General features: G+C 34.4%; 1 protein-coding gene across 7 annotated transcripts in view; it reads right to left on the bottom strand.

Annotated features, from left to right (window-relative positions):
* Window positions 1-26,077, bottom strand: part of LOC131029902 (nudix hydrolase 8) — a 174,840-nt gene that overhangs the window by 32,958 nt on the left and 115,805 nt on the right. For 4 of the 7 annotated variants that reach the window (XM_057960572.2, XM_057960570.2, XM_057960569.2 and 1 more), the window contains 6 exons: window positions 23,979-24,116; window positions 20,550-20,627; window positions 20,387-20,437; window positions 20,211-20,245; window positions 13,267-13,375; window positions 12,914-13,154 (listed from right to left, as the gene is read on the bottom strand). In XM_057960572.2, the coding sequence (XP_057816555.1) occupies window positions 12,939-13,154; window positions 13,267-13,375; window positions 20,211-20,245; window positions 20,387-20,437; window positions 20,550-20,627; window positions 23,979-24,116 (627 nt within the window). In that variant the 3' untranslated portion in view covers window positions 12,914-12,938. Of the gene's footprint in view, window positions 1-12,913; window positions 13,155-13,266; window positions 13,376-15,337; window positions 15,726-20,210; window positions 20,246-20,386; window positions 20,438-20,549; window positions 20,628-23,978; window positions 24,117-26,077 lie in introns of those variants that run through there. The other 3 variants (XM_059218443.1, XM_057960573.2, XM_059218442.1) reach the window with 3 other exon arrangements.

The following is a 26,077-nucleotide window of genomic DNA, read 5'->3' as shown; positions in this document are numbered from 1 at the left end:
AACATCACTTGTTCCATTGGCTGGTTTAAAGCATTCCACTCAGTAACAGCTGATTTTACCAATCCCAAACATCATTATCTCTCAAGACTTTAAGCACTCATCTCAATCAATGTTCATTTTGCCAAATATAGGGATTCTCTCACCTTGATCGAGCTTTTGAAGGGTCACAAGAAATGCTTTCAAAGTGGTCAGACTTTTGAGACCCTACTGGCTGGGTATAAGGCAGGTCAGAGATTTGGAAGAACACTGACTAGAAATGGTTGGGCTTTTGATAGGGCATTGATAGTGGTTGGGGTTTTCACCCCTCCCTGATAGTAACTCAAAGATACCAATTTTACTTGCTCAATCACCTCAATCTCTTCAAATATCAAGCACTCACCTCTCCGACAATAAGGGTTCTTCATCCTCAACCAAGCCTCCATGGTTGTTAGGCCGTCATCTTGATTGACTTGCATCTAACCTCTCAATTCCTATGACTCGACACTTGCACTCATTGTTTCCATTTCTAATGATGATGATCAAATGAAATGATCATCATATCGTTCATTGTCAAGCCTTGAGAGCTACCCAACCTCAATTCCACCCAAAGAGATAGACATGACTTGATCGCCCCTTGACAACTTATGACACTGCACTTCCTATAAGTGAAAGGTTAATAGCTAAAGACGCCACAACTAACCTAGAAAGCAGAAAAAAGTGGAGGTCCTCTTTTGCAATGGAGCAATGTGTGAAATGGTCACAAAAATTTCCTTTGAACAGTTCTCTCTGATAAGCTCCTTTCTGGCCCCTTTAATTTGAATTTCCTTTTCCTAGTGAATATTTCCTCCAAAATTGTTTAAAAACACTTTATAATAAAATATTACATAAGACCTTATAATGTCCCATTTAGTGATCCATTTTATAATAATATTTAAATCATCATTTTATAATATTTTAAAACAAGGCTACTAGGACTAACTTAAAATATCATTATTAAATTAGTTCCCTAACTTTATCTCTTAGCCTATAGGAGATTAAAAAGTAGGCTTTCGGTACCCCCATTGTTTTATTAGAAAAAGAGAGACAAGGTAAACAGAATCTTATCAGGCACAAAAACCAAGTTCATTACGCACCAAGGTGACTTTTGACAAGTGTTATAAGTGTTGTCCTCATTTTTGGATTCTCAAAAATATGACAACCCCTACAAATTTTTGCTTAAAATGCGTCATTTTTGTCTCCAAGGCACGTTTTACGAGGTGCAAAACTCACATTTGTTAGTGTCAAATCATCAAGGGCTGTCTTTGCCATTATTGTCCAAGTTTTGGCCTTCATTTTCCTAGTTTTTTGTGTAATTTCGAGTTTCAGAGCAGTGACTGCAAGTTGGAGATTTTACTCTTAAGGCACGCTTTTCGAGGCAAAATTCTTGCTCCTTTCTGAACTAGACTGATCCTCAATTCATCCTTGATCCATGTTTCAAATTCCATCGTGTTCCAAGTTCGTTTGCTATGTCTTTCCTTCAAAATCGGGTTTTATTTTCTGGATTGCAAGTGGAAAATTTTCTTTCCCTTGCAAGTTTATTGTTTTCCTTATGTTTCAGTGTTGTAGGGGTTTTTTCTAGCAATTACAAGTGCACTTTATTTCAAACTTGTAAATTGTAACTTGCTTTTTATTTTCCCTTTTCCCTTTTTGTCTTTTAAGTTGTTTGTAGGTGTTAATTTTAACACTTTCAGATTGACATAACTTAGAATTTAAACTTAGTTTCTAATTAGTTTGTTTAACTGAAAGAAAATGACAATATAGAAATGAACAAATTGAGAGCAAGACACAGTTACCCTGGGAAAACCTCCTAGGAGAAAAAACCCAGCTAGAAAAGATCCTTAGATCTGATTATGGATTATAGTTATGTAATCATTACAACACTTATCTCATGTATTTGCAGGTTCAGATGTTGCTGTCCAAGAGGTGTGAGGTGACTGCCTTCAACATTCACTTGCTGTCATATGAAGAATAGATATTGTTGCTCCCTTCTCCAGATTGTAGGCTTTTAAGGAATTTGTTGTGTATGACCTTAAGATGACAGTCCTTCAATCAGTTCGGTTTGTATACATTAGTGACTGTCCTTCAAGTACTTCGCTAGATATGTTCAGTTTGTTGTGCATAGACTGAATGTTGCCAAATACCCTAAGGTGAATTTCGCACCTCCTAATGGTGGATGAGGTTGTTGTGCTTGAAGTTGACTGAAGTTCGCACTATGCAGACATAAGGATTTTCGCATAGGATGAGAGAGCTTATGTTTGCTTTATTGAAATAACAATAAATCTTAATCTTTATTTATATGGAGCGAAACCCCTTAGCTAGGTCGGCTTCCCAAATAATTAATCTTTTAATTATTTCCTCTTAATTGCCTTTGTTAATAGGGTCGGCCCTATTGGACAGCACGTTGCGTGTTTGGTTGATGTGTAGTGTGGGGGATAGGGCCACGTTTGAGGGAAAAGGGGCCAGCCCCTTTTTGGGCGGATTCCAATGTTGCCCAAGGCAATATGAATCTGCCCTTCCCTAATTAATATCAACACTCCCTCTTAATTAGGGAGGAGAACATAACTATAATCTTCCATCTTGCATACACAAGCAAGGAAAGGAATTACATAATATAATCTTCCAGCTTGCACACAAGCATAGACTGGATCCACCTTACATTACCTGCAGAGGGTGGAGAGGATCTTTTCGACCATCTTACATTGCCCGCAGAGGATGGTCAACAATTACACTAATACCATCTTACATTGCCCGCAGAGGATGGTCAACAATTACACTAATACCATCTTACATTGCCCGTAGAGGATGGTTTAACAATTACACTTCTCCCTGAGAAGTTTTTACAATACCATCTTACATTGCCCGCAGAGGATGGTTTAATATTTACAATACCATCTTACATTGCCCGCAGAGGATGGTTACTAATTACACTTCTCCCTGAGAAGTTTACAATACCACCTTACATTGCCCGCAGAGGGTGGTTAACATTTACAATACCATCTTACATTGCCCGCAGAGGATGGTTGATAATTACACTTCTTCCTGAGAAGTTTACAATACCACCTTACATTGCCCGCAGAGGGTGGTCTGATACAACACAACGTATCACTGAGATTGAGACTCCCTCTCAATTAGGGTTTCATTTTCCATAATACCAAGTCTGTCCCTGAAGTACGCAAACTTCATTTTGGATAGAGGCTTGGTAAGAATATCTGCAACCTGCTCATCAGTGCTGACATACTTCAGCTGAATAGCTCCTCTTTGCACCATATCCCGAATGAAATGGTAGTGGGTTTCCACATGTTTTGACCTGTCATGAAACACTAGATTAATGGACATTTTAATACAACTCTGGTTATCACAGTGAATAACTGTAGGATCCCAAGCCTGACCAAACAGCCTTGCAAGAAGCTTGCGAAGCCACACTGCTTCTCTAGAAGCTACACTTGCCGCAATATACTCAGCTTCAGCAGTACTCAATGCAACTGAGGATTGTTTTCTGCAAGCCCAAGAGATCACTGCGGATCCCAAGCTAAAACAAATACCGGAGGTGCTTTTCTTGTCTTTGACGCTTCCAGCCCAGTCTACATCTGAATAACCTTCCAAGGTTATTGGAGTGTTAAGTGGATACTTCAGCCCAAAACCAACTGTGCCTCGCAAATATCTTAGGATGTGCTTGGCCACAACAAGATGAACATGTTTGGGTATGCTCATAAACTAGCTAAGAGCATTCACAGCAAAACATATGTCTGGTCTAGTGTTAACAAGATACATCAGTGATCCAATCAATTGTCGGTACTCTGATGGATCTGCAAAACCAGAGTTAGCTGCAGAAACACTTAACTTCTTTAAGTTAGATTCCATAGGAGTAGACATGGGTTTACAATCCATCATTCTAAATCTTTTCAAAATGTCAATAGTATACTTTCCTTGACTTAGAAAAATTTCGTTAGATCTTTGCCATACTTCTAAACCTAAAAAATAATGCATTAGACCTAAGTTTTTCATTTCAAATTCTGAAGCTAGTTCTTTCTTGCATCTAATAATAAGTTCATCTTTACCAGTAAGGAATAGGTCATCCACATATAGAACTAGAATTAGCATTTCATCATTGGCTACCTTAAAGTATATGTTAGAGTCAACATCATTTTTACAAAAACCTAGACTTAACAAGTATTTATCAATTCTTTCATACCAAGCACGAGGAGCTTGTTTAAGGCCATACAGAGCTTTCTTCAACCTGCACACATGAGTTAATTTATCCTGAATCTCATAACCCTCAGGTTGCTCAATATAGACTTCTTCCTCAATGACACCATTAAGGAAAGCAATCTTAACATCCATCTGATGTAGTTTCCAACCCCTAGCAGCAACAATAGCTATTATCGTTCTAATAGAAGTATATCTAGCAACAGGAGCAAATGTTTCTTCATAGTCTATGCCTTCCTTTTGAGAAAAACCACGAGCTACAAATCTAGCCTTATATTTTTCAATACTACCATCAACATTATGTTTAATTTTAAATAACCATTTAGAGGAAACAACAGATTTACCTTTGGGTCTAGGCACAATATCCCACACATCATTCTTGATGATTGACTGATACTCTTCATCCATGGCAAGCTTGCAGGCATGATGAATCAAGGCTTCTTCAACATTGCAAGGTTCAGTTTCGATGAGATTGCACATCAATGCAACGTAGTTAGAGAAAACTTGAGGTCTCTTAGTTTCACGAAAAGTGCCACTGGGGGCTGCAAATCTTTCGGCTTCTTGAATGGTGTTTCTTACCCAAAGAGGCCTCTTTTTGGTAACGACAATGTCGCTAGGAATATCAGTGGGATTCATGGGCTCTGGTGGATCATGATGATCATCTTGAGGAGGAGGATCAACAGGCTCCCTCTGAATCTCAGGGTTAGTATCAACATTGATATCTTGATTGTCATTAGTTTCATCGATAACACAAGAACCTTTTGATTTCTTAAAAGCAATATCTTCTTCAAATGTAACATCCCTACTTACCTCAACATACCTTTGACCTGGGATGTATATCCTGAATGCCTTGGACGATTCACTGTAACCGACTAGCATGCCTTTCTTTCTGGAGGGTTCCAACTTGGTTCGCTTTTCTTTGGGCACATGAACACAAACAGGACTTCCAAAAATTCTGAGGTGACTGATGTCTGGTTTGGATCCTGTGAAGGCTTCTTCAGGGGTCATGTTCTTTAGAACACGGTGAGGGCATCTATTCTGGATATATACTGTTGTTTTGGAGGCCTCTGCCCATAGGGAGGTCTGCAAGTCTTGATCGTGAATCATAGCCTTTGCAGCCTCAATAATGGTCTTATTCTTTCTTTCAGCAACTCCATTTTGTTGAGGGTTGTATGGAACACAAAACTCCCTCTTAATTCCTGACTCAACACAAAAATCATAAAAGCTATCGGAGGTGTACTCACCTCCATTGTCAGATCTTAGACATTTAATTCTTTTACCCGAGGAGTTTTCAGTTAGTGCCTTAAACTCTTTAAATTTACTTAAGACTTCATCAGATTCTTTAGATTTCAAGAATTAGATCCAGGTTTTCCTAGAGAAATCGTCTATGAAGATCACGTAGTAAAGAAATCCACTAGGAGATGCTATAGACATAGGACCACATAAATCAAAGTGAACAAGTTCTAGTTTGTCTTTAGCTCTATTTTCACTTTATGAAAAGGACTTTTAACATTTTTACCTATAGCACAACCCTTGCAAGAGTTATCATGAATTTGGCTGAGTTTAGGCATACCTTTGACTAATTTTCCAAGAGTGGGAAGAGCTTGCTAGTGCAGGTGACCAAGTCTTCTATGCCATAGCTCACAGGATAAAGGAGCCTCATTAATGAGGGCTTGAATAGGATTAGTAGAAAGCTTATAAAGACTATCATATCTATTACTGATTATACGAGCAGATTTAAAGCTGGATTTCTTAGGCCAAGCAAGAACTTTACCCTCAGAAAATGCAATTTGATAACCTTTATCTTCTAGGGCAGAAATGGAAATAAGGTTTCTTTTAATTCCAGGAACAAACAAGATGTCACTAAAGTGCAGAGAGATGTCAGAGTCTAAATTTAAAGAAGTAGAACCAGAACCTTTAACCGAATAACGAGCGTCATCACCAATTACCACATGAAAGCTGGTATCCTTTTCTACTAAGTCTGAAAGATTATCACAGTAGCCTGTAATGTGTCTGGAGGCAACACTATCAATCAGCCATGTATTACTATCTGTAGGAATACTACTAGACAGAGCAGAGATAAATAAGAAGTCATCATTTTGTTCTGAGACTTCATTTAGGTTAGCTTCTCTTTGGTTGGGGTTAAACTGACATTCTTTAGCATAGTGACCAAGCTTGTCACATCTAAAACATCGAACACGAGAGGTATCTCTTGGTTTCTTCCAAGAGTGCTGGGAGCTAGAAGGTCTGAATTCCCTATTTATTTTTGGATAGGGCTTCCTCCAATTTCCACCTTTCTTGCATTGGGCTGCAAGCATGTGTTGATCATCACTATGAGGACTTTTGGTTTGCCCTCTTGTGATGAGGCGAGACTCTTCTTGGATGCAATCATTCTTAAGGCGATCAAGGGTGGGTAACTCAATTCTACCACTTATGGTTTGGATAAATGACTCCCATGAGTGTGGTAAGCCATTTAGGGCAATCATGACAAGGTCTTTATCTTCCATGTTATGACCAATTAAACCTAGCTGATTCTTTAGTTCATAAATTCTTATAAAGTAGGAAATAACAGAATCTTCTTTTCCCATTTTGATATTAAGTAGTTGTTGTCTTAAAGTAATTGCCCTACTGAGATTGTTAATTTCATATGTACCTTGTAGGTGGCTGAACATTTCCCTTGCAGTAGTAAATGATGCAATGGATGTGACTAGGTGGTCTTTGACTGAATTGATGATGATCTTCCTTGCTTTGATAGCATCCCTTTTGAATTGTTTTAGTTCAGCTGCATCTGTCGGTTCAGTTAGCTCTTTTGCTTCGATGAATTGAATAAGATCTTCTTCCTCTAGAGCCAACTTGATTCAAACCTTCCATGCAGTGAAATTAAGATTTTCATCAAGCCTATTTTCAACTTTCAGCCCCATTGACCTAACCTGCAAATGAGACACCAATCTGGAATAAAGGAGTACTAAATTCTGAAATCTGAAAGTTGATCTAGCCTATAGCTCTGATACCATGTTAATTTTAACACTTTCAGATTGACATAACCTAGAATTTAAACTTAGTTTCTAATCAGTTTGTTTAACTGAAAGAAAATGACAATATAGAAATGAACAAATTGAGAGCAAGACACAGTTACCCTGGGAAAACCTCCTAGGAGAAAAAACCCAGCCAGAAAAGATCCTTAGATCTGATTATGGATTATAGTTATGTAATCATTACAACACTTATCTCATGTATTTGCAGGTTCAGATGTTGCTGTCCAAGAGGTATGAGGTGACTGCCTTCAACATTCACTTGCTGTCATATGAAGAATAGATACTGTTGCTCCCTTCTCCAGATTGTAGGCTTTTAAGGAATTTGTTGTGTATGACCTTAAGATGACAGTCCTTCAATCAGTTCGGTTTGTATACATTAGTGACTGTCCTTCAAGTACTTCGCTGGATATGTATGACTGGTAGACCTCCAATCAGTTTGTTGTGCATACACTGAATGTTGCCAAATACCCTAAGGTGAATTTCGCACCTCCTAATGGTGGATGAGGTTGTTGTGCTTGAAGTTGACTGAAGTTCGCACTATGCAGACATAAGGATTTTCGCATAGGATGAGAGAGCTTATGTTTGCTTTATTGAAATAACAATGAATCTTAATCTTTATTTATATGGAGCGAAACCCCTTAGCTAGGTCGGCTTCCCAAATAATTAATCTTTTAATTATTTCCTCTTAATTGCCTTTGTTAATAGGGTCGGCCCTATTGGACAGCACGTTGAGTGTTTGGTTGATGTGTAGCGTGGGGGATAGAGCCACATTTGAGGGAAAAGGGGCCAGCCCCTTTTTGGGTGGATTCCAATGTTGCCCAAGGCAATATGAATCCACCCTTCCCTAATTAATATCAACGGTAGGAACTTCTTAGACAAATTACAAGTTAAATTAAAAATACAAGTTTAATGAGAACTTGTAACTTCTCATTAAAGTTCCTACTTTGTGCTTTTAAGTTGTAATCGGGGTTTTAATTTTTCTATTACAAGTCTTTTAAAGTTTTTAAAGTGTTTTTTATGTCTTGTGTTTACTTGTAATGGGAATTTTATTTCCCTATTGCAAGTTTTTAAGTTTTTATTCCTTTTAGTTGTAATGGGGGTTTTATTTCCCCATTACAAGTCGATTCGCTCTTTATGTTTGTGCTCTTCTTCCCTAAAAACCCGAATTTGCCCAAGGAAGAGAAAAGTGAAGTCATCAAAACTTGCAAAGGGGTTTCTAAAACCCAATTGCATCTTATTTGAAGGCATTTGCTACTTGTATTTGCTAAGGAACAACCCGACCTACACATTTGCTCCCACAAATACGTTTTTTGTGGTTTTCTTCCCCAAACTCTGTCCAACATTCATGTAAAACCATTGGGAATCAATGTTGGTTGCCACGTTTTTCACCAAAAATGGATTGGATGAACACGTGAAGCGTTTTTTAAGGTATTTTTGAAAATATTTTTGAAAACGTTTTTGGAATACACCCTTTGCTGGTTATTACCACGTTTTGAAGCATGAGAATCGCCTTCTTGCCACATTGCAAACATGTCTTGCACGTCCTCCATTAATGAGTGTTTGAAATCAAGCATATCTCTCCTTCTAAGTCCTTTTTGGTGGAAAGGTTTAAAGGCAAAACCGATTTTATTTGCTAATTGCAATCTTAATGTGGTGGCTTCTTCATCTATTTATAGAGCATTTTGGTTCTTCCCAAGCTCATTTGTTTTGGTCTAGGGCATTCTTCAAGCAAGATTCATTGAATGCAAGTTGTAAATGTACAAGATTTTCCCCTCTTTCATTTTTCCTATTTACTTGTATTCGGGTTTTCAAAACCCGATTACAAGTAACTGTGGTAATGTTGACATTCCCCCTTTGGTAAAAAGAGTTGGTCTATTTTTTACAAAATTTACAAATGTTAAAGAATTGCCATGAGACTCATTCATTTGATTTAGGGTTTTACAAATCTGATTGCAAACAAGAGTTTTTCCCATTTTCCAAGTTTGCCATTACTGGTTGGTATCATTCTTTCCATTTTCCCCTCATGTCAAAACCCCATTTCATCCATTCATTTCACTTTCATCCATTTTTCCCCATTTAAAGTCTACTTGCAGTCAGAATTTTAAAACCCGATTGAGGTTGTGTCTTCACTTGCAGTCAACCTTCCAGAACCCGAAATTGGTCCAAAATGCACTCAAAAACACTTCAAAACGAGTCTTAAAGGTCCAATTACAAGTGCAAACTTGTAGTTACCCATTACACATATGAAGTTGTATGTTTGTTCTCCACAATTGCAAGATAATGCTCTTGTTTTTCCACACATGTAATGCAGTTTCCAGAACCCAAAATTCACTTGTGAGCCCATTTTTGTATCAATTTATCCCTTCTGATGTCAAAACTGTTTGCACACACGACCTACCAAATCAATAAATTAAGGCATGGGTCTTATTTTGCAAGCAGATTCCAAGATTGGAGGATGATACAAAGAAGAGATACAACAACAATTCATGGTTGAGAGTATAGAATGCTTCCAAGACAAAGATAGGTTTCTTACTTCAGCCTTGCAAAGAAATTCCCTCCTGAAAAGCCAGTACAACCCCAAGAAAGAAGATAAGATTGAAGTTCGTTGGCGAAAGACACAAAGATCATAAAGGATGCAAATTCCCGTTCCAGTTCGAGATGTCTTCACCAATCCTAAATACTTCAAGTTCTAGTATCCTGAAGCAACATGAAGATCATCACAGACAAAGGATGATGTAGTTAGAGTCGTGTCTTCGGACGCATCGAATAGTTTCAATTACGCATTTGTAATTTTGTTTTGACAAGTTACATGTAAAAACAAGTTTTGTAATTGCAAGTGTCACTTTCACTTACACTTTTGTAAAATGTAATTACATGTAAGGCAACTACAAGTTGAGTTAGATTGTTGTTGAAATAAGTCATGGTGGTTGAGAGAATTTCTCAAGTTAGTTGGGATCCTCCCACCTTTTTCTCAAGGCTCCTCTCCAATTAATATTTGAGGGGGTCTATTGTAATTGATATCTTTTGGCAATGCAACAAAATTCTGTCAGTTTGTGTGTATACTCGAAGACTTTGAGCTTAGTTGTAAATCAAATTGCAATCAATTAAAAAAGGCAAATTGCTTTCAAACTTTGTGTTGATTCAAGGTGTTATGTGACGACATTTTTTGGAGATTGACTGTGAGTTTTGAGGTGTTATACAAGAGGGATTCAAGCTCAATCTTGCAGATTTTGAGCTGCTTATTGTGGTTGGAATTTTAAAGTAGTTTTAAGACTTGGTCTTGCAAACTTTGAGTTGCTTGTCACGTCTGAAACTACTGTGGGATGCTCAAGCAAAGGGGTAACTTGCAGACTTTGTGGTGCTTTTATTTTCTCTGTTTGTGCATAAGAGGTGCATCATGTGGTTAGACTTTGAGCTGCTACTTATTATGCTTGGTTACCAGAAAATCATCTAAAAAGGTTAAAAGGAGAATAGATAGTTGAAGACTTTAGTTTTCTTTATGTTTTCTCGTCCTAGGGAAGTGACAGAGGTCTTTGTGCTTTCATGGAAACTTTACTTCCCTTTATGTTCCAAAAATCCTACAAAAAAGTCTCATTTCTGTATTTGTTGTTATTTATTTCCAAAATTGCTATTACTTTTCTGTGAAGAGAAAAGAATATAGTTTTTCTTGAAAGAAGAAGAAAGACGGTTGTCTCACCCATATTAGATTAGTTTAATTTGTAGGTAGGGGGAGCCTTCCCTAAATTAGGAGAATATCATACTTGCACATCCCCCAGGTGTACAATCCTTGTAATTCTGAGAGTTACATTTGCCCATACCCTATGGGATAGTTTGGAACAAAAATATCAAATCTCCTACAAAAGCAAAATCTTGTAGATGAAGAACTTTTCATTTTGGAGATGGGTGGGTGAGGTGGATCTATATCAGCGCATCTTCTAAAACTCGGAGATCTTAAGGATAAACTCAACGTTGTCAACAAAACCATAGATGGTGAGGATATGATTGCTCTAATCATTAATAGCCTACCACCCTTATTTCAGATTTTTTTTGAGACTCTAAATGTATTGGTGAAAAACTAGACTTTGACCTTTTACAAAATCAATTTATAATCGTTATTCTAAGAGTTCATAAAGTGCACTTGCTGCATGATTTTATGGTACACGCCTTTGTTCTCCCCCCAATTCACAATCACAAAAAAAGGTATAGTACTTCTATTGCCAAAATTTTGGACATGTAAAGATTGATTGCCAAAACAAAACAATGGGGTGGACATTGCTAAGGAAGATCATGATGACTATGCATTGATGGCTTTTTTCAAAGTGTTGAAAAAAAGTTCTTGATTCCATGATCTAAGTGTATCCAGACACTTTGTGTAGAAAGGACAAGTTTATCATGTTTACAACTAATGATAGTCATAGGGATTATGTTTCTCTTGTTGACGCAAAAGTCATACAATTGAAGAGATACGTAATGTCAAAATTGCACTTAATGTTGGCATCAAACTTTTTGGGCAAAATATAAGGGATGTTCCAAGTTTAAGCAAAAAAAAGAAAAAATTCTTTATTAACTAGATTACAAAAATCCTAAAATTTTAGTTCAATTTTATGGTAAAGAGTGTCTTTTTTGTGATGCACACTACATTAAAGTAATTGCTCGAGGCACTAGGCCAAGTGGCGTGTACAAAGGCTTGTAATGACATATTGATCCTATTTTCCATGTTACACCAAAGACACTATAGCCCAGTCATAAATATAAGGAGATCAAAATAGAAAATAGCATTGTGCCACCACTGACAAATGTAGCTTCCAATTCACAAGGAGTTCTACTAAATTGGCTTTTGGCAAATTATTCTCCACTTGTGTATCAACAACACAAAACTAAAGATTTGCCCATTCTAGTTGAGATTCAGCCTATATAGAGTTCATCTCTAATTCGGACTTTCTCTGCATAGCATTCACCTATTATGCCTTGGAGGCCTCAATGGTACCATAAAAGTGAGCTTGACAATCATTTCACCAAATCAAATGCATCACCTCATAAAACAAACAAACCAATTGATAACTCCATAACAAAGTATCTTTATTATGTTCTTTTGCATATCTTTATCATATGTCTACTCTCATGAAGCTTGCTCGTGTAGATATTTCTTGTTGTTTCCACACATCTTCAAGGTATATTGCAATTTAATGACTAAACCTCTAGATCATTTTGGTTCAGTCATTAAAGGGCAATATTTGAATATTAATCTAATATTATAATAAAGTGTATGTGTCAATTGTCTATAATTAATTGTAGTTGGTTTGTGGTAACTTCCATCTTTTTAAGACTAATGTCTATTTTTAGCATGTAACTAGTTTCTATTTCTGGCATATGATCAATAATATAATATGATGCCCTCAACTTCAGTATGCCATTTTCTCTCAATCTCATTCTTCAGTTTTTACCAATGAAGCCAATGCAGTTCAAGGATTAAATAGAAACATGTGAGAAATTGGGTTGAAACTGCGGGGATGAATCAGCCTTCGCTAGTATTTGACAGGTTGAAGAATAAATGTAACAGCATAACCAATAAAGTCACAGAAAAACTCGTTCTTATAACAGCAACAATTATCAAAGATGTTGCATGAAGAATTTACTGCATTGGTGATTCTTACCTCTTTCTATTCGTTTGCTTTGATTTCAGATATTTACACCATTTGATTGATTGAAGTCATTCATATCTTGAACATTATAATAAAGTACAGTTTGAGGCCCACTGGAAGCAGATGCTATTTGAATTTCAGAAAATCCCTTGTACCGTTTCTCGAAGCTTGCGATGCACACATCAAAAATCTTTTTGTACAGTTCACTTTCCCGATACTTTGGTTGAGCTGCAAATTCCTTGAATGGCATCCACTAAACAAGCAATTTCACCAAAAAAGAAGGATGTTGAAAAGAAATTATTTCATTAGTCAATTTGTGCAAATAACAAAAGATAAGCTCTCTCAAAATAAGAAAGAGTAATCACCTTCGCTGCTTCAATTTCTGTTTCTTGTATCTTTATGACAAAAGAAAGTGGTTGCAAAATGCATATAAGATTTAAGTCAGACTTATTAAATGGTGCATTGTGGAAATGCCTGCAGTTCATCCACCAAAAGTTTACAGAAAATAATTAGGAGTTGAAACTAATTTAATCTCACATTCTCATACACAGAAACAACATCCAAAGAATAACCTGAAAAACGATACTACTTTATTCGCTCACTATACGAAATTAGTTGCCACAGAGAAGGATTGGTGATATATGTGGATAATTTGCAAGATCTGTGTAAGCAAGATAGAATATAAAGACTAAACCATACTGACGTATCTGATCAAAAAGAACTAAGCACTGAAATTTTGACAAAGTAAATACACCAGTTGAGATGCATATAAATTTCAATTTATCATCTTCCCAAAAGACAATTGTATGGCTTGCAAAACAAGATGCAGCTAAAGCCTTCCCCACTATATTTTGCTAACATCATATGTCAGTCTCATTTACAGAAATAATTTTGCATTAAGAGTTCAAAGCATACAACTGAACCATAAAAGTGAGTTCTCACTTTTGAGAACCTTAAAAAGGCAGTGTACAATGTGCAAGGTCAGAATCATACATTAACTGAAACAAGATATGATATGAAATAAAGTCAAAAATTACAATGTGAAACATTAAAGTTGACTCTTCATTTCAGAAAATTACTGCATTCCAAAGTAATAGACAGGGTATGCAACAATACATTAAAAATTACACATAATATTATAAAGTGAAATCTTAATATACCTCTTATGGAAATTTAACAAGAGAAAAGAAAATTTGAAGTTCTCGGTTGATATAATTATCAAAATCTAAATTAGGTTAAGTTTAGGCTGGAAGCAATGAATTCCCACTTGCAGCCAATGCTTTGAATAGCAGTTCATTGTTTTTAGTATTTAGTTAACATTTCATAACCTGGCACTCATTTCACCCTGTCACTTTCTTATCGTAACTCTGCTGTTGAGTCCCATTAACTAAATTCGGTCACTAGTGGACAATAAAATATTTTATTTTTCACTTGTGCACAGTATTAGCATGGATTGAACTGAATGTATAAATGAAAAGTACTTTTGAAAAATTGAAAGTATTTTATGACCAATCTCATACATGTGACCATTCAGTGCAGAATGTTAGCAATAATGATGCCAATAGAGATTGCATGTAGTCAGTTATGTTGTCCTGAAGTTTGTTATCAGTAAATGAATAAAACAAATCTTCCGTTGCCAACTTCTGTTTTCTGAATCCTCAAATTGTTGGCTTGCTAGTGTAGTAAAAACATTTGACTCACAAATGGCTGGACCCATAATTGTTTCTTAACCATAACTGCTTGGTCAACCAAACAATAAACAGGTTGGAAATTAGCAAAAGGACGCTGATGTGAAAGGTCTTCCGACTCTTCCCTAAACCCAAGCATTGTAGTACACTACCTTGTTAAATAAAGCTATTTTTTTCTCTGTAGTTATCAAGGTATGTGATCTATTTCTGCAAGTCATGTAATCTGGTAATGTAGCATTTTGATTTAAACATTTCAAGTAATGAAATCTCCTACTTTTCCATTGACCAAAATTCAATATATTTTCTGTCTTTGCAATTTGCACAGTTGATTAGCAAAATGAAATGAAGGTTTTGTTTGAAGAAATTAAATGTGAAGGTATTGGGTATAAATCAGCCCATGCAAGAGCTAGGGCTTTCTGATAAATTTCACGATACAGAAAAAAGTATTTAGTGGATTCAAGGGCTTTGAAGAAAAAATTTGCACTGGAGATTCTTCTTATTAAAAAAAAAGGATCCAAGAGCATGGCTTTTCTGGAGAACTTCAGGTAGAAGATGTTCATAAATTTTTCAGCATGCAGCTTGTAATGAACATTAAAATTGTGAAAATAATGATGATCCGGATCCTAAAAGATATTTGCAGGACAACACTATAAATTGCTGAAATTTAGGTGTTATAAGCATGATAGATTTAGAAATGATAAATAACATTCAAAGAATAAGGCATAGAAAAGATAATAAAACTCCAAGGGAAAAATTTAATAATCTATGTTCTATTTATGGCATACTTCAAGGGATGTAAGGTTGTCTGTCTTCCACTAGCTACAACTATGCTTTGATATATAATGCTAAATGTCCATCTAAATATGTATACAGCATATTACGAGTCTGTCAATTGAGAAAGAGGGCACTCTGCCCCTCTAAAGATGAAGGCAGAAACACTACTGCCACTTGGTAATGCCACATGTTCTGAATGGACCTTAGTGATTTGGTTTGTAGGTATCTTGAAGCTTGATTCAGCCAAAGTACTAAGATCCACAATTGTGCCAAGATTACCTTGTGCCAGTAAAAACATGTGTGTAGCATCTCATGAATTCATCTTCTACGTATTGAAAACCTTTGGAGGTGGTTCAGCACTACTGCAGACCATAAAACATGAATCAATATTACCACAAGCCATGAAAATGGGCATGCAATATCACTGTAGTTTTGTATTTAGAAAACTCGCCAAGATCAAATGATGAAAAAAACTAAGGACACGTTTTGCTAATTGAGAAATGTTTAATAGTTTTTGATGACTCTACTAGGAAACAAGATGCAACAAGTCAATCTTGCAAGCAAAAGATTTATCACTTCAAATTGAAAACTTTTCACCCTGGCTAATAAGGTATACATTGGAGCACAAAGGACAGGATTCTTAATCCTACTTTTTTAATGTTTTGTCAAGCACATAAGGGTAAGAGTTCATCTTCACCATAATTTGAGAGCTTATTGACATATTTTTCATTCAATTACTTATTGGCATATTTGCAAGAAATCAAGATCAAAATAAAGAGCCACTTTAATCAATGGGTGATAACACCCAAGGCAATGATCAACCTTCACTTCTGTTGTCATGGGGAAACACTATCAATCCCTTAGCACTTGTAGCTTGTCATGACTTCCCACAAGGCTTGAGGAAGAATTTTTCAAAATTTCATGGTGACGGCACACAACACCTTGATGAACATATTTTACCATTCACCACAACTTGCGGAATGCTTGGAGTAGCACACAAAGATGTTACAGTCAAACTTTTTGTTGAAAGCCTACTTGGAACAACAGTAGAATCATTTTGTCATCTTGACACTTAATCCACAACTAACTACGGAATTATATACATAATTCATGCTTCAAACCAATGAGGAGAGTCAGGTATTTGCTCAACTCTCCAGTGCAAGAAAGATAGCAACAAATGAATGGGGGAGTTTGTGGGCAATTCCACTGCCTCACTAGAAAGATCAACTCTTCATTCTAAGGCCATCTTTAGAAATCCCCCTAAGTTGCTTTACAAATGTGATTCCATGAAAATTTGGTTAAATTTTAAGAAGCTCAAGAGTAGGCAGTCATGCTAGAAGATGACATAATAACCACCGGCAAAATCCAAAAAGGTTCAATCAGGCAAATGATCCTAGTTTTAAATATCCCCTCCAACAAGCATTAGAATAATATTAATTTGTTAAAAGATAAGGCTTATAGTTGTAATTGTCACCTTAGTGGGAAGATTTATTTCACTTTTTTTTTTAAAGTTTGCTTCTTAGCTTTAAGTGAGTCATGTAATATTTATCTATTTGGATGGTTTCATTCTCCAATCTCTATATAAGGAGATGAACCTCATTGTAATTGTATCATGTTAGTTAATACAATATTAAAATATTGTGTTGTATTAATTTTTGCAATATGGTATTAGAGCAAGGAGTCACATGAAACGAAGTTGAATCTTGTGGAAAAACTTGTGAGGGTTTCAAGGTTAAATCATGGGTTGACTTTTTTTGTGTGGGTAGAATTTTTCAAAGAATTGTGTATGAATTTTAATGCAAGATAACTTGCATGTGCATGTATTTAGTTCCATGTACTTGCATATGAGTTGCAAGTCATTATAAGTGCATGCATGAACTTGCATGTCATTGTATGTGAAGGATTCATGGCATTTAATTTTCTAAGTATTTTTTCTATAATTTTTTTGCCTAGCTAGCTTGTGGGAATCTATTTGAAGGAATTGCAGTGGATTCCAGTGGATGTTCTGTGTGATGCTTTTACACAGATCAACATCCCAAAGATACTCAAAATTTCCACAAGAAGGCACCAAGGTTTGAAAATATTCAGTTTTATTATATTTTCCGGAAATGGGAAATTTTCATTGGAGTTGCTCTAATGACCAGCACAATGAAGATGGAGCAGACTCAAAAGGTTGGATAGCCATGCACTTTATCTATGGGTATCTAGAAGTAAAATGAGTTGAGGTACTTCTTGAAGCTAATACCAACACACTTTGTTGCCATGTTGAAGATCTTCCACATGCATTTCCAAGAGAGCTTGGAAAGATTATTAAGTCAAATGAATTGCGCATATTTTAAGAAGCCAACACTTTAAAGACAGGAGGGAATTCAATATAGATAAAACTTAAAATGGATGGTTGCCTAGTTATCTTGGGAGTTTGTGATCTTGGGAATCATACCCCTTACAACGGTTATGAGACAACTTGATGGAGCTCAGTGAAGTAAGTCAACATGGATTGTTGTCCAATTGTTTGGAAGATCTATGATTAGGGAATTCAAGGAGGTGGTAATCTGGGAACTGGAGAATTCAGCTCAGGAGCTACATCTTTATGAAGGTTCGAGGCAAATTTGTTAGGGATTGTCACTCACATGAAAAAAGATTTCACCTTTACAATGTTACTGCTCTATACTTTCCTACTAGAATTTCCATAATAATACCAAAATTTCTCTGTTTTTATTTGTTACTGATAAGCATGCCTTACATTTTAAACTACACAAAAGGATTTCACCTTCAAACTCCTTCCTTAGGGGAAGATCACCCAACATGAGGCTCTCAAAAACAAATGATTCTTAATCTTACAAAGACATAATTCTTTTATGCAATCATGGATGCTCAAGCACAAACCTGGGCCTCCAAATATACTCTTGTGGCCTTGCCTAGAATGTATCGCTCATCCTTTTCCTAGTGAGCTTCTGAACAAGTTGAATGCCTTTCTCCCTTTGTTTCTTTTTCTTGTTTTTCTTATTGCATGTATATGCCCAACATGCAAGACTTCTATGCTTTCACACGCATTGATAATTGTGCACACTTTCTTCAGCACTTAGGAGGCAAAAATTGTCTCTCAAAACAAATAACCTAAAGATAATTCACAGAAAATTTTCACTCACTCTAAACAATGGATCAAGACAATCAAGTATCAACATACTGAACTTGGCAATCAAAAACTTTATTTTCCCTTTTATACTTCTCCTAATTTGACCTGCTTTGACTCCATGTTAAAATTTGCAATATAAAACTAACATAGCAAGATTAAATTATTATAAGACTCAGGGAATATATATACAATGCCATTTTTTTTTTAGTTCACAACAAACTTTTGTTGCGATCCTCTAAACAAGGAAACAAGCTCACTCAACCAACCCTCTAGATGAACAACTTCTTAAGATTGACTATCTGGTACCAAATCCTAACCAATAAAATCAAATATACATATTTAATCTTTTGTTACTAGTTTGGCCCCTTGGACCTATCGGTTCTAGTCCAATCTGTCCAGTATGCGAAAACAAGTTCAATTCTCAAAGGGGTCCATCCAAGGTTCTTAAAAAGACCCAAGTAAACCCATCCCGAATTCAGCTTCCATTCACTCCTACCACATTGAACCCATCACTATTTTTGTTTTCTTTCTTTTCTTTTTTCTTTTTTCTTATTTTGGCATTTGACATTAACTTGTACACCTAAAAATGCCACCAAACCCTTAAAAATGGATTCCGAGGCATTTTAAAGACAAAAAAAAAAAAAAACTGACCACAAAGAAAGGAACACGAAGAAGTGGGATATCGGACCAAAGCATACTGACTCGGAGGCTTCCACTTCCCATAATGCTGCACTTGATGTTGAGAACAAGCTAGCTAGTAAGCATGATAGTGTCAGTGGCATTGCTTGTGGTTCTAATATATCTAAACCTACAACAACTAATGTGGATGGTGATGATGGTGATGATAGTATTTTTGAACACCCATATGACATTGTTGCCTGATCAATGATGGCTGATTGTTGACACTTTGATATTATTATTTTAAATTTCAACATATATCATGACAATCGAGTTCAACTACTCGGCATTGTAGTATTTTTAATTTTCATGATGGTTTTGCTCATAGTTCGCAGACTCAGACTCGGAGAGTACACGGCAAGCCCAAAATGATCAACTTGGCAAATACTCGGCAACTTAAAAAGTACTAAAAATTGAAAACTCTTAAAGAAACATAATTCTTTTTTTAAATTCAATTGCAAAATATATTAAACTAAAATTTGACATCTTGAAAATGATTTTATAGCAAAATCAACATGTGTAAAATGCATTTTAACCAGAATTTTACCTACGCCAACATTTTTACCACCCCCCATCCCCCCTTTTTTTTCTATAAAAACGCAAGTTAAACTTGCAAAAACTTGCCCAGCAAAAAAAAATAGAGTACTCGACAACTCGGAGAGTACTCGCAAAGTTTGCAAGCTATGGTTTTGTTTATTATATAATACTAAATAATGATAGTTAATAAATTATACCTATATTCTAATTATGTCACTTAATTTCTAACAAAAACTTGAATAAAAACTTCTGCAAAATTTGTATGAGTTTTATATTTGCTTATCATAACGATGGACCAATGTGTGATCCGAAATGTTGATAAAAACAGAAGTCTCAATTTTTCCAACAGTTTTTATTCAGTCCCATATATAGGTAAAAGCTATTAATCATTTTTTTACGATGGTTTTCTAGAGGTATAGTGCGTTGCACTTACAAACTTGATAATGCATCCATAGTAAATATAGACCTAATAAATTAATCAATGAACAGCCACTACCTGAGTACTGCAACTTCCAAAAATTTAGCATCAATCTGCATCCCCAAGGGAAAACAACTGAGTAATGTCAGTAACGAATGAAATAATAAGTAACCAGATTAATGAACACTTTACCTGTAGCATATCACATCTATCAATCTATAACTAGTTAAAAAGACTAAGCAAAGTGCCATCACCCCTGTCTCTTCCTTAACTTCTCTCACGACTCCGTTGAAGATATCTTCCCCCTATCAAGTGAAGGAAAATAACCAGTTCAATCATCCCTTTCAAATTTTATGCCATTAGAGATATTCAATATTTTGCAAGCTACACTCTCCAAAGCAATAATGCACCTCATACCTGGACAAGCAATCCTGTTGGCATCTTCCATATCCCTGAGCCTCTATATGCGCCATTTTTCTCCTGTACTACAAGCACCTAAACATAATGGTTGTATGCTAATTAGAAAACTTGCATACTTATGCATTTTTTTGTTCATTCAGAGATTGTACTTGCCTTGTCTACTCAGCTAAGCCACGCCCGAAATCAAATTTGGTAGTTTACCCAATTCAGCATTTGTACAATTAAGCATGTAAAATGTCGGGAATTTTAACACTGTTCTCTAATATCAATATCCCGATGACATACCACTTGAACTCTTCCCATATTATTAACAAGTGCCACAGGTTTCCGTTCTAATATTGTAATAGAATTAATAAATGTAATTATTATTATCTGAATAAATAAGAATGATCTTTTGAATTAGTTGATTAATAGTCTATTCCTAAATCGTAAGACTGTAGTTATATTATTTAGAAATAGGAATAGTCAATGTGATTTCAATTATAATTGTAAATTCGAATTATATACATTGTAGATTAAAATTAAATGTATTGTAATTTGATTTTAATTTTGATTTTAAAAAATGAGATTGTATTAGAAATAGTAAGAAATATTGAGATATTATCTAATTCTATTCCACTTGTAAGTGATAGAGTATTAAATTACATGAGAATAACCGTTACAAAACTAAAATAAATAATTTTAATATTATAATAACTAAAATATTGTTATTCTGAATATTATATTATTATTATTATATTAACAATATTACTTTCTTATCAAAGTTTTATATTATTAAATTGCAGGAGGATAACCCTAACCTAGCTAAAATAATATTATTAATTTATATATTTTAGGATTATTGTTAAGTTAGTGTTATGTTTATAGTTGACGTTAGATTAGGCTTAAGTTAAATTTTAATTTATGATTATGTTAAGATTCAATTAGAGATATGGATAGATTTAACGTTAGATTAAAAGTAATTGTCATATAGATAAACACTAAGTTGCCTGTTTGGGTTCAGGTTCGAAGAACTGGTATGCCGGTACGGCAAAATTTTGAAAAGGGGTTTGAGTTTGTTAGAACAAAAACATGTAAATTTTATATATATATATGCAGCCTATAAGCATGAATTAAGATTAGCATGTCACATAGCATCATATAAACAACAAAACCAACATAAACTTGTAATCATAGCATCATATACATCAATTTTAATATCAAAATGGCAAAATACTCAAGTATCATTGTCTCAACTTTCAACAATTTAAAGTTTAATCATCAAATGGATTCTCTAATTCATATCCTCCTCATCATTGACATTGACATTAGATGAACCAATGCCAATGCCACTTCCACTATAAGTTTGCTCGCAATCCGAGTCATCAAATGCAACAAGCTGAGAAGCCAATGCATCCAAATCAGTACGCTCTAGCTCTATATCCCACATCTTCGTTTCCCCTTGTTTGTAGTCATGTTGCTTGTGTGAAAGAAGACGTAGGTTGGAATGCACATATGCTAAATTTTCTGCTCTTTTTTATTGCAATCTATTGTGCTTTACAAAGTATGTGCACATATACTATTGTTTGCAACACAAATGAGGAGAAATGAGCCAAGTTTATGTTTTAAAACCCACTTTTAAGGTATTATTTTAATTTTTTAAGTGGTGGATTTGAAAAAAAATTAAATTTTGCAAAAAAAAACCTTGGTTTTTGGACTGTCAGATGCTTGGGTTTGACCTGAGTCCACCTAGGTTCAACCTGGTTCAAACCAGGCTTGTGAATCACGGACCTTGTTCGGACCACAGGCGGACTGGACCAGGATCCCGAACCAGGACCGAACCGGACCAATACCAAGGGCCCAGGGGGGCAAACCCTACAACTTAGGATAAACATTAAGATTTTTATATTATTGTATTTTAATTATTATATTATTTTTTAACAAGAATATGCATTAAATCTATTTTAAAAGATAACCCTAACCTAACTAAATTAAATAATTTTAATATTATTATACTAACATACCTATATTTTTACAAATATATATAAAGATACTACGAGAAATATATATTGAAACAAAATTTAACCATATTAAAAAAAATAATCATATAAAATAGTTAAAGTTGCCACATATTCAAAGCAAAACCTAACTCCCATAAAAATATAAGAATAATGTATATATAAAAAAGTTAAAGATTAAATATTGTACATCAAATGTTACAAATAATGTATATATAAAAATATTAATTATTTAAAGTTCATAATAATCACATATTTTATAAAGTATAAATTTATGAAAAAATGGAGTAATAGTAAATTTAAGAGTTGATAAAAGTATTAAGAGTGGATATAAAAAAGCTTATAGTCAACAAAACAAAAAATCAAAATCAAAATGTCATATTTTATATACTTTAAATTAGTGAATAAGTTTATATAGATTTCATGTCTATTCATCACAAAATTTAAATTTATACAAAATTTAATAAACATAGTAAGAGTCTTTCGAAACTTAAGTTGGTGTTAGATGAGCCTTAGTTTAAATATGGTAAGGTTCAATTAGAGATATGATTAAATTTAAGATTAGGGTTAGAGTATTGTAGATAAATATTAGTATTCTTATATTATTGTATTTTAATTATTATATTACAATTATAATATTTATTAATATATTATAATTCTACTATAATATTATTTTACAGATTTTTATATATTTATTGTTATTATGTTGTTATTTATTAATTTATTATTATAGATATTAGTACTATATTATTAATAACATTATTTTATTATCAAACTTGTATATTATTTAATTGCACAAGGATAATTAAAATAATATTGTTAATTTATACTTTTTTATATTATATATATGTTTATTTATTTATATAATATAAAACTTTAAAAAATCGAGTTATAGATTCTAAATAATTTGATAAATATTTGTTTATTGGATGTGTAAAATAAATTTGAAAAGAAAATTTAAACATACTAAAGATTATGTTAATGTACCTAAAACATTGCTTAAAAAAAATTATTTAGATAGTGGATCCATGAAATCCACTAATAAGATGTAAATAACAAGTGAAATATCAAAAGAAAAAAGTCACAATTCTAATTGGTGGAAAAGCAATTGAATAATAGTGAGTGCAACCAATTGCAATAGTATTACCCTAACTACAAGTACTAATAATTCTTTCATATTAAAACTATATGAAATTATCAATTTAGTTCATAGAAGGAATAATAAAAATAAATTATAAGTAAATAAGCATGTATTGGATAGATTTATCATCTATATGTACAATGAAATTATATGCTTCATATTATCTATATGTACCAACAAACATAACATCAGTATATTACTAAGAAATGCAACTATAGACAAGAAAGAGTGTAGGTGTGACAGCCATTTCAAATTGTCTGCAAAATGCTACTGACTTTATGCATATACCTCTCCGTTATCATTCATGACAAAAGCACAAACTCCTACTTGATGTGAAGCATTAGCAGGAAGTGTGCAAGGACTTTTAGGGATCCAGTACACCAGCATTACGTATGTGCGTTCTGCATGATGATACCAAAACTCCTCCTGTCAGGTACAAGACAACATACACAAAGGTTCAAAATGAACAGAAACACCAAATATGGTAATATGTGATCATTTTTTTAGCAACATGTAACAACCATTTAATAAGATATTAAAAGGTGCTCCCTCGACAAGAAAAGCACTCATAAAATATAGGTGGCTTAAGGCCGTTTCAAATATTTTTTCAGCTACACGAGGAAAGTAATTTGGCAGGAAGAAAACAATTAATTCTTTTTGTAAAAATTAAAATTATATTCGTATAGAAGAAAAAAGTCAAGGAAAACACTTTTGCAGCAGTAAGTAACTATGTGGAGAAGAAAATCAGAAAGTGCTAGTATCAACAACAGGAATAATATTTCCTTCTATACATAGAGTAACTTCAAACCATCTTTCATAGGGAATATTAAAAAAAATGACCACGAGATTTCATTTACCAAACAAACTAGTAGGTTAGTTTTGGATCACTTTCCTCATTTAGTGTGCTGATATTCCAAGCTGCAGAGGTGGAGGCGTGAGGTTTGTACAAAATTTTGGCCTTTGACCCACAAACACTTTCCTCTATAGAGCGTTCAACTTGAGCATTTACACAGTTTGCGACATAGTTGATCTTACAATACACTGTAATGTCGCTAGCAAGACCATTAACACAAATTTATTAGAATATTTAATTATATTTTAGTCACCTATAATTAGTTCCTTGTTTAATGGTCATTTAGTTTTTAGTTAATTAGCTTTTAAGCTTTATTTAGCATTTAGCTTTTTTTTTTTAATTAATTAGCTTTTAAGCTTTATTTACCATTTAGCTTTTTCTTTTTAGTTAATTAGCTTTTAAGCTTAATTTAGCTTTTAGCTCTTTAATCCTTTACTTTAACGTTATGTTCTAATTATAAAACATCGTCTTGTAACCTCTATATATACGTGTTCGTTCAATGTAATCATCCGATTATTGAATCATTCATTCAATTTATTTTTCATGGTATCACAGCGGGTCAATAGGATTCTTTAAAGTGGCGAATTTTTTAATAAAAATTCATGGCCTTCTTTCTGGAATATTTTCCAGATTTTTTTAATTGTTTTTTTATAAAAAAACGATTTTGCTTTTTTGAAATTTTTTTTAGGGTTTCTGGTTCATGGGCGAACTTTTGTGTTGGGCAGCAGTTCATGTTTTTTTAGAGTTCTGGAGATTTTCGGGCCTGCAACCTGGAGTTTTTTTTGCAGATTGAAAATTTTCCTAAGGCTTTGACCCTTCAGTTCAAGTCGAAATTTTATTTTTTTTTCAAATTCTTGGTGGGTTTTTCGAGACCTCAACTGGGTCGTCGTCAGATTTTTCTGGGTGCATCGTTTTCCGTGCCTCAATTTTTGAACCGTTGGATCTGTATTCTGATTTCATATTCTTAGTGGGTTTTTCGAGAGCTTTTCTGGGTTGGTCTCATATATTTCTGGGTGCCTCGTTTTCCATGCCTCAAATTATGTGCTAGCAAATTTGCCTTGGAATTTAAAAACAGTTCCTGCTATTTCTGTGAACGTTGGGATTTTTGCTATTTTTTGGGCACCATTTATGTTGTTTTAAGTGTGCAGAAAATTTTAATTTCTGGGTTTCTTCCAAACCTTGAAATTTGCACCTTGGAATTTGTGCCAGAATTCTCCTCCAAGGTTTCAGATTTTTTGTGCAGCTGCTTCTATTCTGATTTTTGAATCAGATTCTTCTGTCTCATGCTTTCACTAGGTTGACCTCGTTCAACCTCCATTTTTGTGATGGCATCTTTGACTAACATCATGTTGGAACACAGACAAAAGTTCAACAAGTGTCGCAACACCTGGAAACAGTGCATGTTCACGATATCTGAATATCGTTGCCTTGATCGGATCGATTTAGGCCAGACCTCGTCTTACAGGTCCCAGGGTTTTCACGATTTTTTCCTGAAAAATTGTCGATCAGTTTTTTGATTTTTTCCACAAAAAAT

This window comes from Cryptomeria japonica, chromosome 3 (assembly GCF_030272615.1).
Source record: "Cryptomeria japonica chromosome 3, Sugi_1.0, whole genome shotgun sequence".
Classification (NCBI taxonomy): Eukaryota; Viridiplantae; Streptophyta; class Pinopsida; order Cupressales; family Cupressaceae; genus Cryptomeria; species Cryptomeria japonica.
The sequence above is the reverse complement of the archived record's forward strand: the minus strand, read 5'-3'. Positions and strand labels throughout refer to the sequence as shown.